This window comes from Panthera leo, chromosome A3, assembly GCF_018350215.1.
Source record: "Panthera leo isolate Ple1 chromosome A3, P.leo_Ple1_pat1.1, whole genome shotgun sequence".
Classification (NCBI taxonomy): Eukaryota; Metazoa; Chordata; class Mammalia; order Carnivora; family Felidae; genus Panthera; species Panthera leo.
This window is the reverse complement of record NC_056681.1, coordinates 79,200,372-79,216,125: the sequence shown is the minus strand read 5'-3', so window position 1 is coordinate 79,216,125 and position 15,754 is coordinate 79,200,372. Positions and strand designations below refer to the sequence as shown.

General features: G+C 34.9%; 1 protein-coding gene across 3 annotated transcripts in view; it reads left to right on the top strand.

Moving 5' to 3' along the window:
* USP34 (ubiquitin specific peptidase 34) overlaps positions 1 to 15,754 on the top strand; it is a 248,353-nt gene that overhangs the window by 80,348 nt on the left and 152,251 nt on the right. For all 3 annotated transcript variants that reach the window (XM_042932359.1, XM_042932358.1, XM_042932360.1), the window contains 4 exons: positions 365 to 557; positions 1,532 to 1,593; positions 11,101 to 11,182; positions 11,274 to 11,366. In XM_042932359.1, coding sequence (XP_042788293.1) covers positions 365 to 557; positions 1,532 to 1,593; positions 11,101 to 11,182; positions 11,274 to 11,366 — 430 coding nt within the window. The remainder of the gene's footprint in view (positions 1 to 364; positions 558 to 1,531; positions 1,594 to 11,100; positions 11,183 to 11,273; positions 11,367 to 15,754) is intronic.

Genomic DNA, 15,754 nt, shown 5'->3' with positions numbered 1-15,754 from the left:
TGGGGAGTAGATATACGATTTTATATGAAAGTAGGTGAAATTTACTAAAATAGGACCTGTATACATGATAGATATGAGAGATTAATAAAGCTTTATCAGAGGTGCAGAATCCGATGTTAAATATCTTGGCTCTTGGCAGTTTCTGATTCAAGTTGGACTCTGCAAAGAACATGCTACTTCAGGTCACAGTCTTTGAAGCAGCACTTAGAAATAATTTAAATTGGGAATGTTAATCTCAGGATGCCAGGTTCTACTTTATTAAACATTTTAGAGGTATGGAACAAAGGAATATTACTGAATTTTTGAAGGGTCTTTAGGAATATTTTACAGGTTTTTATGTATGTTTTATTTTGAATCACTTAAGGTATTTATGCAAGCTCTCTGATCAGGAGTTAAGACAGAGTGCGGCTCGCAACATGGCTGACTTAATGTGGAGCACAGTGAAAGAACCATTGGATACAACATTATGCTTTGATAAAGAAAGTTTAGATCTTGCATTTAAGTACTTTATGTCACCAACTCTGACTATGAGGTTGGCTGGACTAAGTCAGATAACGGTAAGCTATATTTGTTCATTTTGGGTCATTTTTTATTTGCCTTCTGCACTTCACCATCATCATCATTATCCCTACTATTTGTGGAGCACTTATATGAGGCGTTGTGCTTGTTATTTTACGTAGATTACTTTGTATGGTCTATATAAATAATTTTGGTATTTTCCCTATTTTAAATATGATGAAACTGAAGCTTAGAATTACAAGGATTTATACTTTAGGTCATCTTTCTTTTCTTTCTTTCCTTTCTTTTTTTTCTTTCATTTTCCACGCAAAAGCCAGAGATAATTAGGCCATAGACCATATTTGATTAACAGAGATTTTGTTTGAATTGGACGGTAGCAAATAATGTTGTAAATAGAGAGAAATATATATTATTGTCTTGGGGATGAGATGGGGAGGAAGACCTGATACCATGAGTCTGTATTCTTGCATAATAACAATTTGCTAGAGCTCAGTAGTTAGCTGAATCCTTTAGAGTGACTATGCTTTTTCAGATTTACCAAGGTTTCCATGAGCTTTACTCCTTTGTATTTCCTGCCTGTTTTATTCTGAAGTAACCACATTTACCCATGTATTAGGCTTCGTAAATGTAGAAAATACTTATTGACATTTTTTCTAAATTAAATCTTAAATGTATTTATTGAGGGAGCCTTCCTGACATTTTATGTCTGTAGTGACATATTATTTGCTGCCTAGCATTAGATTTTTTAAGTTTTTCCCCTATTTAGTTTTGTTCTCTCATTTTCTCTCATGTACTTAGTGGAATAAAGCACGAGTATTGTAGAATGAAATTTTTTACTATTTTAATATGATAAAGGAAATAACCAGATTAATTAGTGTGTGTGAGAATCTTATGTTTTATAATTGTGATTTGGTTATTGACTGATTTATATATGACCATGTTTCTTGGCAGTTGATAACATACTAGAAAAATTTTGTAAAAAAAACTTTAAATTTCTTTTCTCTAATTATAGAATCAACTTCATACCTTCAATGATGTATGCAATAATGAATCCTTGGTATCAGACACAGAAACGTAAGTAGGAACGTCAGTTTATATATAAGTATATTAACTTATTGTGCAGCTGCTTATATGGTATATATAATTGTGACTTTATTAGTTTGGAAGTGTTTGGTAAGAATTCTTTGCCTTGTGACTTGATTAATAAGTTTTCAGAACAATATATTGAAACAATTCTCTTTTTTAAAAGGATATACCAACACATAGTTCTAGTGTCACAAAATGCAAAGGTGTACTATTTATAAAGGAAAATTTAGTAATAAAGAATATGGGGGGGCACCTGGGTGGCTCAGTCGGTTAAGCATCTGACTCTTGATTTTGGCTCAGGTCATGTTCTTACAGTTGTGACATTGAGCCCCACATTGGGCTCTGTGCTGACAGTGTGGAGCCTGCTTGGGATTCTTTCTCTCCTTCTCTCTCTCCCTCTCCCCTGCTCATGGTTGGCCTCTCTCTCAAAATAAATAAATAAACATTAAAAAAAATAGAATATGGTACTGATAGTTTTCAGAAAGCACACTTGATGCAGATAAAGAAAAGACCTCATTCAACACATTTTATGAGGAAAAACCAAGTTAATGATGCTCATTGTGAAAAGAAGTAGTTGTTATAGCTTAGTGCTTTTCAGTATCTTAGAAATATTTATTTATTCCAATATCCCATTTAGGTGTTTGTCCAGTATACAAATCCATTTTAAAATCTCAATTGAGTGGTAATATCTTTTGCTTGAAAATACCTGTATAGTTTTTTGTTTGTTTGTTTTTGTTTTTTTAATGTTTGTTTATTTTTGAGACAGGGAGAGAGAGAGAGAAGGGCAGAGAGGGAAACACAGAATCTGAATCAGGGTTCAGGCTCTGAGCTGCCAACACAGAGCCCAGTGCAGGGCTTGAACTTAGAAACTATGAGATCGTGACCTGAGCTGAAGTCGGACCAACTGAGCCTGCCAGGTGTCCCGACCTGTATAGTTCTAAGGTGTTAGAAAAGTCAAAATTATATGAATGACTTATATTTTTGCTTTACTAAGTAAGTAACTTTTATGCATTGATTTTAGTTCTGCCCTATGGAATTAACCTCAGTTGAACCGAACCCTTCGTGAATTTGAAAACCAGAGATGATGTCTGTTGACTCTTTTTCTTCTCCAGGCTAAAGAGTTCTTATTCTTCCAACATGATAGGGTGTTTAGATTTATTACCAGACCACTCTCCCATCTCTGGCAACATTCTTTGTCAGTGATTTCCTTAAAATACTGTTGCCCAGAATAGGTCATAGCTGTATAAATTCTGGGTCATACTAGGAGTACTATTTCCCACTGTCAGGATATTACATAGATTATATCCAGTAGTAAAACTACACCTTTGGATTTTAACCCCTTAGTTTGCCCTTCTCCCACCTCTCTACTCCATAAGACAGACTAGGAGAATGTTAAATTTGCCGAGGCAGTAATCACCCCCACTCTGCAAAAAAAAAAAAAAAAAAAAAAAAAAAAAAAATCCTAAAATCATCAGTGCAGTAACTTCACATGTCCATACAAGCTAGATCCTTATGTTGCTAAAACAGTGCATAGAGAATAAGGAGTTCCATTAAAAAAAAAGTATAAGGAATATGTGTCCTAAAGGCATGATTAAGAAAAGAGGGAGGAGAGTCAAAATTTTGAGTAATAGTAGGTAGAAATAGTCAAAATTGGGAAGAGAAGGGTTCTTACAATGTGGGAAAATTGGAACAAATAGAGAAAAGGTGATAAATACTGTTGCAGCCTATGAATTGTGTCTCTCTTTTTTAGCAGATTTATTAAGGTATAGATACTGTACCTATCATAAAATTCACTGTGTTTACAGTGAATTTTAGGAGATTGGCAGGGCTGTGTGAAAATCATCACAGTCCAATTTTAGAACATTTCTATCACTTTAGAAAAACCCCTTTTACCAATTTGTAATCAATTCCTAGTCTTATTCTTAGCCTCACTAATATACTTTTGTCTTTTTTTAATTTTTATTTTTTATTTTGTTTATTTATTTATTTTGAGAGAGATACTCAGAAAGCACGAGTGGGGTGAAGGGAGAGAGAGAATTCCAAGCATACTCTGCACTGTCAGTGCCAAACCAGATGCGGGCTCGAACTCATGAACTGTGAGAACATCTGAGTGTAAATCAAGAGGACCAAATTAAAAAGCAACACTGAGAGATCATTGTAGTACCAAATGAGATCCATGTCTGTTTTTCCATAGGGAGTAGGGTTGAGGAAAGGATACTACTGGTCTATGGTGGCATTTTTACATGAGGGAAAAAAACTCCCTTGCGTGGCCCATATTGAAGTGGGAGCTTCCAAACAAATTTTAGTTCTGTGAAGTATCTGAGTTCTTCATATGGATTGTAGAACATCTTGTATACCTAGATCATATAAGATTTGTGTTTAATCAAGCCTACTGTCTTCCATCAAAGTCAGATGGCAAGTCACATTATTGTACTGAGTCATGCTTCTAAAGAGAATCCACTTTAGGATACACTTGATACTAATGATACGTTCTTACCAATTAAAGTGGTGGGTGACAGTAATTTAAAAAAGGATTCAAGGGTTCAGTATTAGCTAGTTTAATCTGGCTTTATAGATTGTAACTGCCATAGAGAGTAACAAGAATTGGCTGTATTGTTTGTTTTCTTCTCCCTTTATTTCTGTTGCTTTTTATTTCATGTATTTTGGGAGTTGTGGGTTTTTTTGTGTGTTTGTTTTTAGTCCCATATATGTTTATAATTGTTATGTTCCTGATAATTTCATTCTTTTATCATTATAAAAAGACCCATACATAAAGCTATTTTTTGGCTTAGAGGTCCTGGGTGGCTTAGCTGGTTAAGTGTCCAACTTTGGCTCAGGTCATGGTGTCATGATTCATGGGTTCAAGCCCTACTTCAGAGCCTCTGTCTGTCTCCCTCTGCCCCTTCTCGCTTACTCTCTCAAAAATAAATAAACATTAAAAAGCAATCCCCACATTTTTTGGCTTAATGTTTATCTTGTCTGAGTTACTATAGCCACTGCAACTTTGTTTTCATGGTATATCTTTTTCCATGCTTTTAACTTTCAGTTTGTTTTTTTTTTTGTTTTTTGTTTTTTGTTTTAAGAGCGAGAGGGAGCGAGAGCACAAGTGAGGGAGAGGGGCAGAGGGAGAGAAAGAGAATCTTAAGTAGGCTCCATGCTTAGCACAGAGCTCAACATGGGCCTCCATCACATGACCCTGGGATCATGACTGGGGCCAAAATCTGGAGTTGGACTCTCAACTGATGAGCCACCCAGGTGCTCCTGTTTGTGTTTTTGGATCTAAAGTATTTATCTCAGCATATAGTTGGATTTAACTCCCCCCTCCCCAAATATAATCCCATAATCCCTGTTCCCCGCCCCCTTAAAGTAGTCTCTGTGCCCATTGTGGGGCTTGAACTCTCGACCCTGAGATCATGTTTTATGATCAGTTGCATGTTCTACCCACTGAGCCAGCCAGGTGCTCTAATCTCTGCCTTTTGATTGTAGTATTTAATCCATTTACTCTTAATATCATTGTGTAGTTGGATTTACTCCTCTTTTGCTGTTGGTTTTCTGTATGCCTTCTGTTTTGATTTTCTGTTTCTCCTTTATTGCCTTTATTCTTGTATACCATTTTAATCCATTGATTTTTTTTTAATACTTCAAAAATTACTTTTTTAGTGGCTGCATTATGGGTTATAGTATGCATATTAGTTACTGTCTCCTTCCAATTAGTAATAATGGAATTTTAGTAAAATATGGAAACATTGTTCCAGTATATGTCTGTTCCTTTGTTTCTGGTAAATTAGCTGTTAATCTTACTGTGGTTCTTTTGTACACATATGTTTCATTTTCTTTTGCTGATTTCAAGATTTTGCTCTTTATCTTTGGCTTTTAACAATTTGGTTATGATGAGTCTAGCTGTGGATCTCCTTGTGTGTATCTTAGTTGGAGTTTGTTGTGATTCCTGGATGTGTAGATAAACATTTTTCATTAAAGTAGGATATTTTGGCCATTATTTCTTCAGCTTTTTTTTTTTTTTGTTTCCTTCCTCCTTCTGTGAGTCTGGTTATATGTAGGTTTTCAGAGCCCTGAAAAGTTGTTACAGATAATGTTGTTCAGTTTCATACTTGGCTCAGTTATAGCTACAATTCTGAATAATTAGAAAAGTCCCTGGGTATCCTTAGACTTAAATGGCTTTTTAAATTTAATTCTGTGGATAAATAAGAAAAAAATTATTTCACCTTTTCAGTTTTTCTATGTATAATTCATGTGGATGGAACATGTTGGGAGCTCATATGGCAAGTCCTATTTTGAAACCTATTTTCTTCTACTCAGAATATATCTGTAACTACTTTTTTATTCTTTTATATAATTTTTAAATGTTTATTTATTTGAGAGAGCACGATCAGGGAACGGGCAGAGAGAGAGAGAGAATCCCAAGATTCTGCGCTGACAGTGCAGAGCCCAACGTGGGGCTCGATCTCACAAACTGTGAGATGGTGACCTGAACCAAAACTAAGAGTCAGACACTTAACTGACTGAGTCACCCAGGTACACCTACTTTTTTCTTATTTCTTTCTATTTTTTATTTAAAAAAAATTTTTAAATGTTTATTTATTTTTTGAGAGACAGAGATAGAGCATGAGCCAGGGGAGAAGCAGAGAGAGAGGGAGTCACAGAATCTGAAGCAGGCTCCAGGCTCTGAGCTGTCAGCACAGAGCCCAACACGGGGCTCAAACTCACGGACCGCAAGATCCTGACCTGAGCCAAAGTCGGATGCTTAACCAACTAAACCAAGGCGCCTCTTTTCTTTTACTTTTTGATTTTTTTTTAACATATATTTATTTTTGAGAGACACAGACATAGCGTGACTAGAGGAGGAGCAGAGAGAGAGGGAGACACAGAATCCGAAGCAGGCTCCAGGCTCCGAGCTGTCAGCACAGAGCCTGATGTGGGGCTCGAACTCACGAACCGTGAGATCATGACATGAGCCAAAGTTGGATGCTTAACCAACTGAACCACCCAAGCACCCTTTCTTTTTCTTTTTAAATGTTGTTTTAAATTTTATTTTGAGAGAGAATGTGAATGTGGGGGAGGCAGAGAGAGAGAGGGAGACAGAAGATCTGAAGTGGGTTCTGCACTGACAACAGCGAGCCTGATGTGCGTCTTGAACTCATGAATCGCGAAACTGTGACCTGAGCCGAAGTCAGACACTCAACCAACTGAACCACCCAGGCACCCCACTACTTTTTTCATTAAATGTTCTGTAATAGCCATTTAAAAAGGTTTTTGAAGAAATAGGCAATCTGAAGAAGCCTGTATCAAAGAAATTGAATGAAAAATTACTGACTTTCCAAAACAAAGCACCAGGCCCAGATGTCGTCACTGGTGAATTCTTCCAAATATTAAAAGAAGAAATTTAAGGGGTGCCTGGGGTGCTCAGTTCGTTAAGTGTCACACTTCAGCTTAGGTCATGATTTTGTGGTCTGTGAGTTCAAGCCCCATGTTGGGCTCTGTGTTGACAGTTCAGAGTCTAGAGCCTGCTTCGGATTCTGTGTCTCCCTCTCCTTCAGCCTCTACCCCACTCGTGTTCTGTCTCTCTCTCTTTCTCTCAAAAATAAACATTAAAAAAATTAAAAAAAAAAAAGATAAGAAATTTAAGGAAGAAATTACCCTAGGGGCGACTTGGTAGCTCAGTTGGTTAAGCATCTGAATCTTGTTTTCCGCTCAGGTCATGATCTCATGGTTGTGAGTTTGAGCTCCTCATTGGGCTCTCTGCTAGGTGTGGAGCCTGCTTGAGATTGTTTCTCTCCCTCTCCTTTTGCCCCTCCTCAGCTTATATGCCTTTGTGCATGCACTCTCTCAAAAAAAACAAAAAAAACAAAAAAAAACACCCTTCCCCAATACCAAAACCAAAGACATGTAAAAACTACAGACCAGTATTTCTCATGAACATAAATGTAGAAATCTTCATAAAATATTAGCAAATCAAGTCCATCAATGTACAAAAAGAATTACATGCTGCAACCAAGTGAGTTATACCCCAGGTATGCAAATCTGGTTCATTTCATGTAATCTGTCACATCAACAGGCTAAAAGAAAAATCACATGATCATATGTATATATAAAGAAAAAGTATTTGACAAAATTGAATACTTAAGATAAAACTCTCAGTAAACTAGGAGTAGAGAACTTCCTCAGCTTGGTAAAGAACATTTACAAAAAAGCTACAGGTAACTTTGTATTAATAGTGAGAAACACAAAGCTTTCCACTAAAATCAGGAAAAAGGAAAGTCTGTTCTCTTACCACTGTCTTTCAACACTCTACTCAAAAGGCCTACCTAGTGTAGTAAGGCAAGGAAAGAGAATAAAATGTATATAGATTGGGAAGGAAGAAATTGGTCTTTGATTGGTGATGACATAATCTTCTATATAGAAAATCTGGAAGAATTGACACTTGTGGAACCTAGTGAGTGAGCAAAGGTACAGCAAGGTTGCAGGATACAAAGTTAATAAAGAAAACTCAGTTGCTTTTCTATATATCATTACTGAACACATGAAATTTGAAATTTAAAATATAATTTCATTTACATTAGCACAACATATGAAATACTTAGATATAGATCCTGTTCATATTTTATTAGACTTATGTGAGGAAAATTACAAAACTCCGACAAAAGATACCAAAGAACTAAATAAATGGAGAGATACTCCATGTTTATGAATAGAACATGTAAAATTGTAAAGATAACAGTTCTTCCCAACTGGATCTATAGATTCAGTATAACCTCAGTCAAATCCCAGCAGGTTATTTTGTGGATATCAACAAAATGACTATAAAGTTTATATAGAGAGACAAAATACCCATAATGGCTAAGACAATATTGAAAAGAACAAAGTTGGCGCACTGATGATACCCACCCTCAAGACTTTAAAATTGCAGTCACGACAGTGTGGTACTGGTGACAAATAGATGAATGGAACAGAATAGAGAGCTCAGAAATAGACCATATAAATATAGTCCATTGACAGAGGAGCAAAGGCAGTACCATGGAGCAAAAATAGTCTTTCCAACAAATGGCACTGAAACAATTGGACAACTATGTACAAAAGAAAGAATCCAGACACAGACCACATACACTACTCAAAAATTAACTTAAAATGTGTCACACACATAAATATAAAATACAAAATTATAAAATTTTGTATTTCATAAAATCTTCTAGAATATAGGAGAAAACCTAGATGACTTTGAGTATGGCAGTGACCTTTTGGATATAACACCGTGATCCACCAAAGAAAGAATTGGCAAGGTGGAGTTTATTAAAATGAAAAACTTGTGCTCTGTGGAAGGTAATGTAAAGAGAATAAGAAGACAGCCACAAGCTGGAAAAAAAATCTGCAAAAGACATGTCTGATAAAGGACTGCTATCCAAAATATTCAGAGAATCTTGAAATTTAACAGTAAGTACCTTGGGCACTCTGACTAAAAAATATACCAAAGATTTTATCACCCTTCAAGCCTAAATCAGAAGATACAGAAATGACAAATATGCACACGAAAAGATGCCCTATATCCTCTTTCATGAGGGAAATGCAAATTAAACTATCAGTGAGATTCTACTGCACATCTCTTGGAACAGTCAAAATTTAGAATCCTGATAACACCAAATGCTGACAAGGTTTTGGAGCAACAAGAACTCTCATCTGTTGCTAGTAGGAGTACACTCCACTTTGGCAGGCAGTTTGGTAGTTTCTTACAAAATTCAACATACTCTTAACCATTTATCTAGCAGTTGTGTTTTCTGATATTGACCCAGAGGAGTTGAAAACTTAGGTCTACGCAAAAACCCGCATAGGTGTTTATATTAGCTTTATCCATAATTGTTGAACTAGAATAAACCAATGGGATATTGCAAAATGAAAAAAATGGTGAGTGAAAGAGGCCAGATTAAAAAAAAATTACTTAATGTATCTTTTTTTACACATAAAATTCCAGAAATGAAAACTATAATAAAGCAGAGTATGGGGAGTGTGGTTGTGGGGGCTGGAGAAGGGGCAGATGACAGAGGGGAATAAAGAATGTTTTTGGGTTAGTGTATGTGTTTATCATCTTGATGGTGGTGATGAATTCATAGAATATACTTAAGCTTAAATTCGTGAAACTGTATACTTTAAATGTCTTCAGGGGCACCTGGGTGGCTCAGTTGGTTAGGCAGCCGACTTCAGCTCAGGTCATGATCTCACGGTCCATGAGTTCGAGCCCCGCGTCGGGCTCTGTGCTGACAGCTCAGAGCCTGGAGCCTGTTTCGGATTCTGTGTCTCACTCTCTCTCTGACCCTCCCCCGTTTATGCTCTGTCTCTCTCTGTCTCAAAAATAAATAAACGTTAAAAAAAAAAAAAGTAAATGTCTTCAGTGTATTATATGTCATGTAGATCTCAAAGGTGTAAAAGACAGTTAACTGATAAACTCTCATACTACCTTATTGGTAGAACTAATGTAATAGGTTAACTTCTATTCTAAAGGAGACTTGATGGCTCTATTTAAAAAATGAGGGGTGCCTGGGTGGCTCAGTCAGTTAAGCCTCTGACTGTTGATTTCAGCTCCAGTCGTGATCTCCCAGTTCTGAGATTGAGCCCCATGTTGGGGCTCTGTGCTGAGCATGGAGCCTGCTTGGGATTCTCTCTCCCTGTTTCTCTCTCTCTACTCCCCTTCTGCCCCTCTCCCCTGCTCATATACGTGCACATGTGCTCTCTCTCTCTAAATAAACAAACAAACATTAAAAAAAAATCAAGAGTAATCTGGAACTGTTATAAAATGTTCATGGTTTGCAATGAGATTTTGGTAAATATAGTTTATTCTGAATGATCAATTGATATATTTAAGGAACAATAATCTTTATTAATATCAGGCAGGAGACTTTTAGTTTGGCTTTTAGATAATTTTTTTTTCCCTTTTACCCTTTTGGTAACCTGTTCTCCTGATGTTACCTTACTGTAGGGGGCATACTGGGAAACCTTCTCTGAATGCTTGGGTGCCTACTATGGAAATTAAAAAGTAGAAGTCAAGTCTTTGAATAAGAAAATGAATTGCTTATTGTTATGCTTGGTATTTCCACTTGTATAACTGGTGTGAGCTGTTATCTTTTCAGGTTTGTTTTGCTTGTTTATAAATTCAGGCAGTATTACCATTTCTTTAGTTATTCTTTGTGGTACTCTAACCAGTTAATTGTATATAATCATTTCTTTATAATTTGTATGTGCACAAAGTTAGGTTTGTGGGTGCCTTGCTGGCTCAGACAGTGGAGCATGTGACTCTTGATCTCAGGGTCATGAGTTCAAGCCCCACACTGGCGTGGAGCCAAAAACAACAACAACAACAACAACAACAACAACAACAAAACTCACTTTTAAAAAAAATTAGGCGTTTAACTGAATCTGCATTTTAGACTTGGGAAAGAATGATATTAATAATTTTTTAATGCACTAACTGTTTTGATTATTTGACTTTAGGTCCATTGCAAAAGAACTTGCAGACTGGCTAATAAGCAACAATGTGGTAGAGCATATATTTGGACCAAATTTACATATTGAGGTTTGTGGACAATTACATGACTTCTCTGCTCTAGTAAAAGAAGAATACTTTAGAAAATTGACTATAATAAGTTTTTTTTCCTTCCCCCCAGATCATCAAACAGTGCCAAGTGATTTTGAACTTCTTGGCAGCAGAAGGGAGACTGAGTACTCAGCATATTGATTGCATATGGGCTGCAGCACAGGTAATATTAACAACTCACACTCATTAAGTGCTTCTTAATTATTTGTTCTAAGTGTTTTATTCCCCTAAGAGGTAAGTTCTGTTATTCCCATTTTATAGCTAAAGAAACAGAGACATAGTGAAAGTTGGTCGTGGAATCTATGGAGTCTGGCTTCAGAATCTATGTCTGACTATATTATAGGGAGAATTGAAGGAAATGAGAGTCATTTGGAGGGTCTTCATGAAACCATCTTGGTTTATTAAGAGATATTTGCCTATTTGTTGATACAGTAAACCCTTCTGTATGTTGTATTCATAGTTTTCTATTATACTGTTTTCTTTTTTAATTCAGTTATTTGAATAGGCATATATCAGCATGGTTCAAAATCCAAAAAATAAATAGTAAAGTGTATGTTATATCTCAACCCTTCCCCCCACTCCTGTCCCTACATTCTAGGCATGCAGTTCTTATCTTCTCAGGTGCATCAGAGATTTTCTGTGTAAATAGCTAATTGTAAGCTTTTTTTTTTTTTTTTTGCCCCCTTTATTACACATGTTGCATACTAAATGGACTTGGCTTTTTTCACTTAATGTATCCTGAAGATTATTGCATATCAATATATAAAACCATTTTTAAAGGAGGGCATAGTGTTTAAATATATGCATGTATGGTAATTTATTTAACCAGTTCTTGTTCATAGGCATTATTTTTTCCCATTCTTTTCTATTATAAACAATGCTAAAATCAGTAAGTTCTAACATACTCATTTCATTCATGTGTAAAATTATTTTGTAGGATAAATCTTTTAAGTAGAATTTTTAGGTTAAAGCATCTCTGTGGTTTACTTAATGGTGTGATAAAGCCTCTTTTCCCTCATCTTCCTCAATACATTGTGTCCTTACACTTGATGTTTGCTAAACAGATGGGTGAAAAGTGGTATCATTGCTATTTTAAATTTGCATTTAGTTTATATGAAGTACATTTCAAATCTTGTGTTTAAGAGCCACTTTTGTTTCCTTTACTGGGAATGTCCGTTGATATTCTTTGCCATGTAGTAGTGGTTTTCTTGTTCTTTTTTGTAGGAGACTTTTATATATTAGTGACATTGGACTTGTGCCTATGTTAAGAGTTATAACTGTATTCTACTTTGATGTTTTTTGCTTTGGTTAAGGTGGTTTTTGGTGTTCAGATTCACATTTGTGGTTTTCAAACTTGTGGTTTAATTTTTTTATTGCTTGTGGATTTTTTTTCTTATGGTTTGAAATGCCTTTTCCACTCCGAGGTTATAAGAAAATTCTCCTTTAGTTCCTTTCTGTACATTTTCTGTTTCAATTTTATATTTTAGTCTTTGAGTTGGAATTTTTCTGGGTTCAAGGTGTCCTGCATCTTAACTTATTACTCCATTTTTTTGTTACGTAGTTGTCTCCTTTCCACTTGTTCAGCAATTCTTTTATTCCTTACTGAACTGAGATACCACTTTTATTTTGACTGTTTTTATTTCTGGAGTCTGTAGACTGACCAGTAGTATATGTAGTCATGATCAGTATACCATGGATTAGTAAATTGAAGGCTTTCAGGCCAGCCACTTCATTTTGTAAATAAAGCTTTTTTGCACCATAAGCTTGTTGATTCTTGTGCATATTGCCTGTTGCTACTTCCATATTGTAGTGGTAGAGTACAGTACTTGTAGCAGAGACCTTATCACTTGCAATCTTGAACTGTTGACTCTCTGGTCCTTCAAGAAAACATTTGCTGATCCTGGGTTTATACTAATGTCTTACCCTTTTTTTTCCCCTGGTAATATTCATGTCTGGCAGGGCTGGTTCTTTTTATATATTTTTTCATGTAAATTTTAGCATTCTTATTTAAAAATATTGTCCTATTAATTGTAATAATGATTAATTTGAAAAGAATCGAAATGGTCTTCCTACTCAGAGCTTGCACTGTTCGTTCTCTTTTGTATCATTCAAAAATTTAAAGTTATTTGTATATAAATTTTATTTTGTGTTAAGCTTATTTTTAGGAATTTAAGTTGTATTTGTTATTGCTATTATAATAGCCATTTCTCCCATTATACTTACTTTTGTTCATTATGTTTCTCTTCCTTCTATTCGATTTGATGATTACTGCATATATTCATAAACTTTTTGTATAAAGATTTCAAATTTTTGATAATTGTGTGCCTTGAGACCTTAAGTCTTAGATTGGTTGTGGTAATTTTTTAATACTTTTTTTTTTTTACTTCCCATATTTAATAATGTATATTTATATATTACTGTCATTTTAGTAAATGAATGAAGCACTTTCCATTTCAGAATAAAAGGAACTTTTCTTTCATAATTTTCTGAAAATGTTATTCATTTTAATAGACATAAAATTTTTATTTTGTTCACATCAAGAGTAGGAAAATATGAGAACAATGATATATTAAGTAATACAGATTAAATAGCTAGGAATAGTGGAGTATTATTCTTTATTGAAACTGAAACTTATCAAATTGATAATTGAAAATGTCATCTGTTCATGTTTTAGCATTCTTCCCTAGCAAGAATTTGAAGTAACCTGGGAAGGGAATAGTTAAAAATTGTGGCATAATTTGTGATACAGTATGAAAACTTAAGATATTTATAAAAGATTAACATAAAATAAGTGTATCCTAAGGGTTATTTTAATTGGGTGTTTCTGTGTTTGTTACTGCTTTATTTTTGAATCTACCACAAATTTAGAATGATCAGAAATTTTTACGTTTTAAGATTTTAACATTTGAGCACTAAATATAATGAATTTTAAAGTGTCTAGGGTTGGTTAGTTTCATACAGTCTTACCTGAGTTTTTTTCATTCCATCTAGAGTAAGTTTTTGACGTTACTTTGTCCACCTCAGAGACAGACACACAAACACACACACACACTTCACCCATACTAATTGGATTGGCTGCTGCTCTTTTCATTGTTTGTATTATAATTCTTGTACTGGAATCCAAGAAGAAAATAGACACAGGTGACAAATGGATTGAAATAGGTAGAAAAGTATTTGCAAATATTTGAAAAATGCTTATCTTTGTAATTAAATACAAGTTCAAATAATGTAATAGAATTTTCATGTATTGGGTAATTCCCATTATGTTTAATAATGCACTGCATTGACCAGAGTATGGTATAACTTATGGCAAGCAATACAGAGTTCTATTTCTGGTAATTTATTCTGTAAATACAAGTACATTAAGATGTTTGTTGCAGCATTGACTGTGCTAGCACATAAGGAATGTCTGTCACTGTAGGACTACTTAGATAAGTTGTGGGAAATTCATATAATAGAATGCTGTGTAGCTGTGAGAAGGACTGAAGTAGTTGAGTTTTTGCTCAAGTGGAATAGTATGTAAGAAATAGTTTTACTAAATACTGTGTAGGTAATCGATCTTTTATTGAGAGAAGATTTCAAGTACACCTTGTATTCTCCCAGTGTGTATTTAAACAATTATAAAAAGAGGATCCATATATACATATATGTATATATACTTCTTACTTATAAATGCCTGGAACTTTTTGTAAAAAATACACAAGAAATTTTAATAGGTTTGCTTTTAGGGAAGTTGCCTGGGATAGATGGGAAACTTCCTTCTTACTGTCTATGCTTATGTAAACTTTGAAACTTTTCCATGTGTATATCAGGTTTTCAGTAATACAAAGACTAGTATATAAAGTTAAAGCAAATATTTTGGCATTTAAATCACTCTCTCTACCATTTAAAGTTACTATTCTGATTTGGCTTAGTTAACCTCTCTGTATTTCCCTCTACACACCCTTCCACTATGAAATGTTTTAGTCAAGGGACATCAAAAAAACCCTTGAGAATCTTAGCACTCCATTGGAATTTATTGTTAAATGCTTTCCATATTTGAAGAATATTTGCATACATGTATGCAACTTATTGATATAATAATTTTATCTTAAAATGGAGCTGATTTTTGTGAATAGATTTTCATGTCAATGACAAAAGTCAGATTCTCTATGATTTAGGACTTAAATATCATCTGATTGAGATATGCATTATGCACATAATTGTCATTAGATTTTCAAAAGGATTAGTGATGACCAATTTTATTTTTTTATTTTAATTTTTTTTAAAGTTTATTTTGAGAGAGAGAGAGAGAGAGAGTGCGCGCGCACACACACGTGAGTAGGGGAGAGGCAGAAAGAGAGGGGGAGAGAGGATTCCAAGCAGGCTCTGCACTGTCAACATGGAACTTGATGCAGGGCTCAAACTCATGAACTCCGAGATCCTGACCTGAGGTCAAGAGTTGGTTACTTAATCGACCGAGCCACCCAGGAGCCCTGTTGTGATGACTAATTTTAGAAATGCTGATCTTTACTCAAATGGCTATTAGTTTCTGCATGTGTACTTGTATGC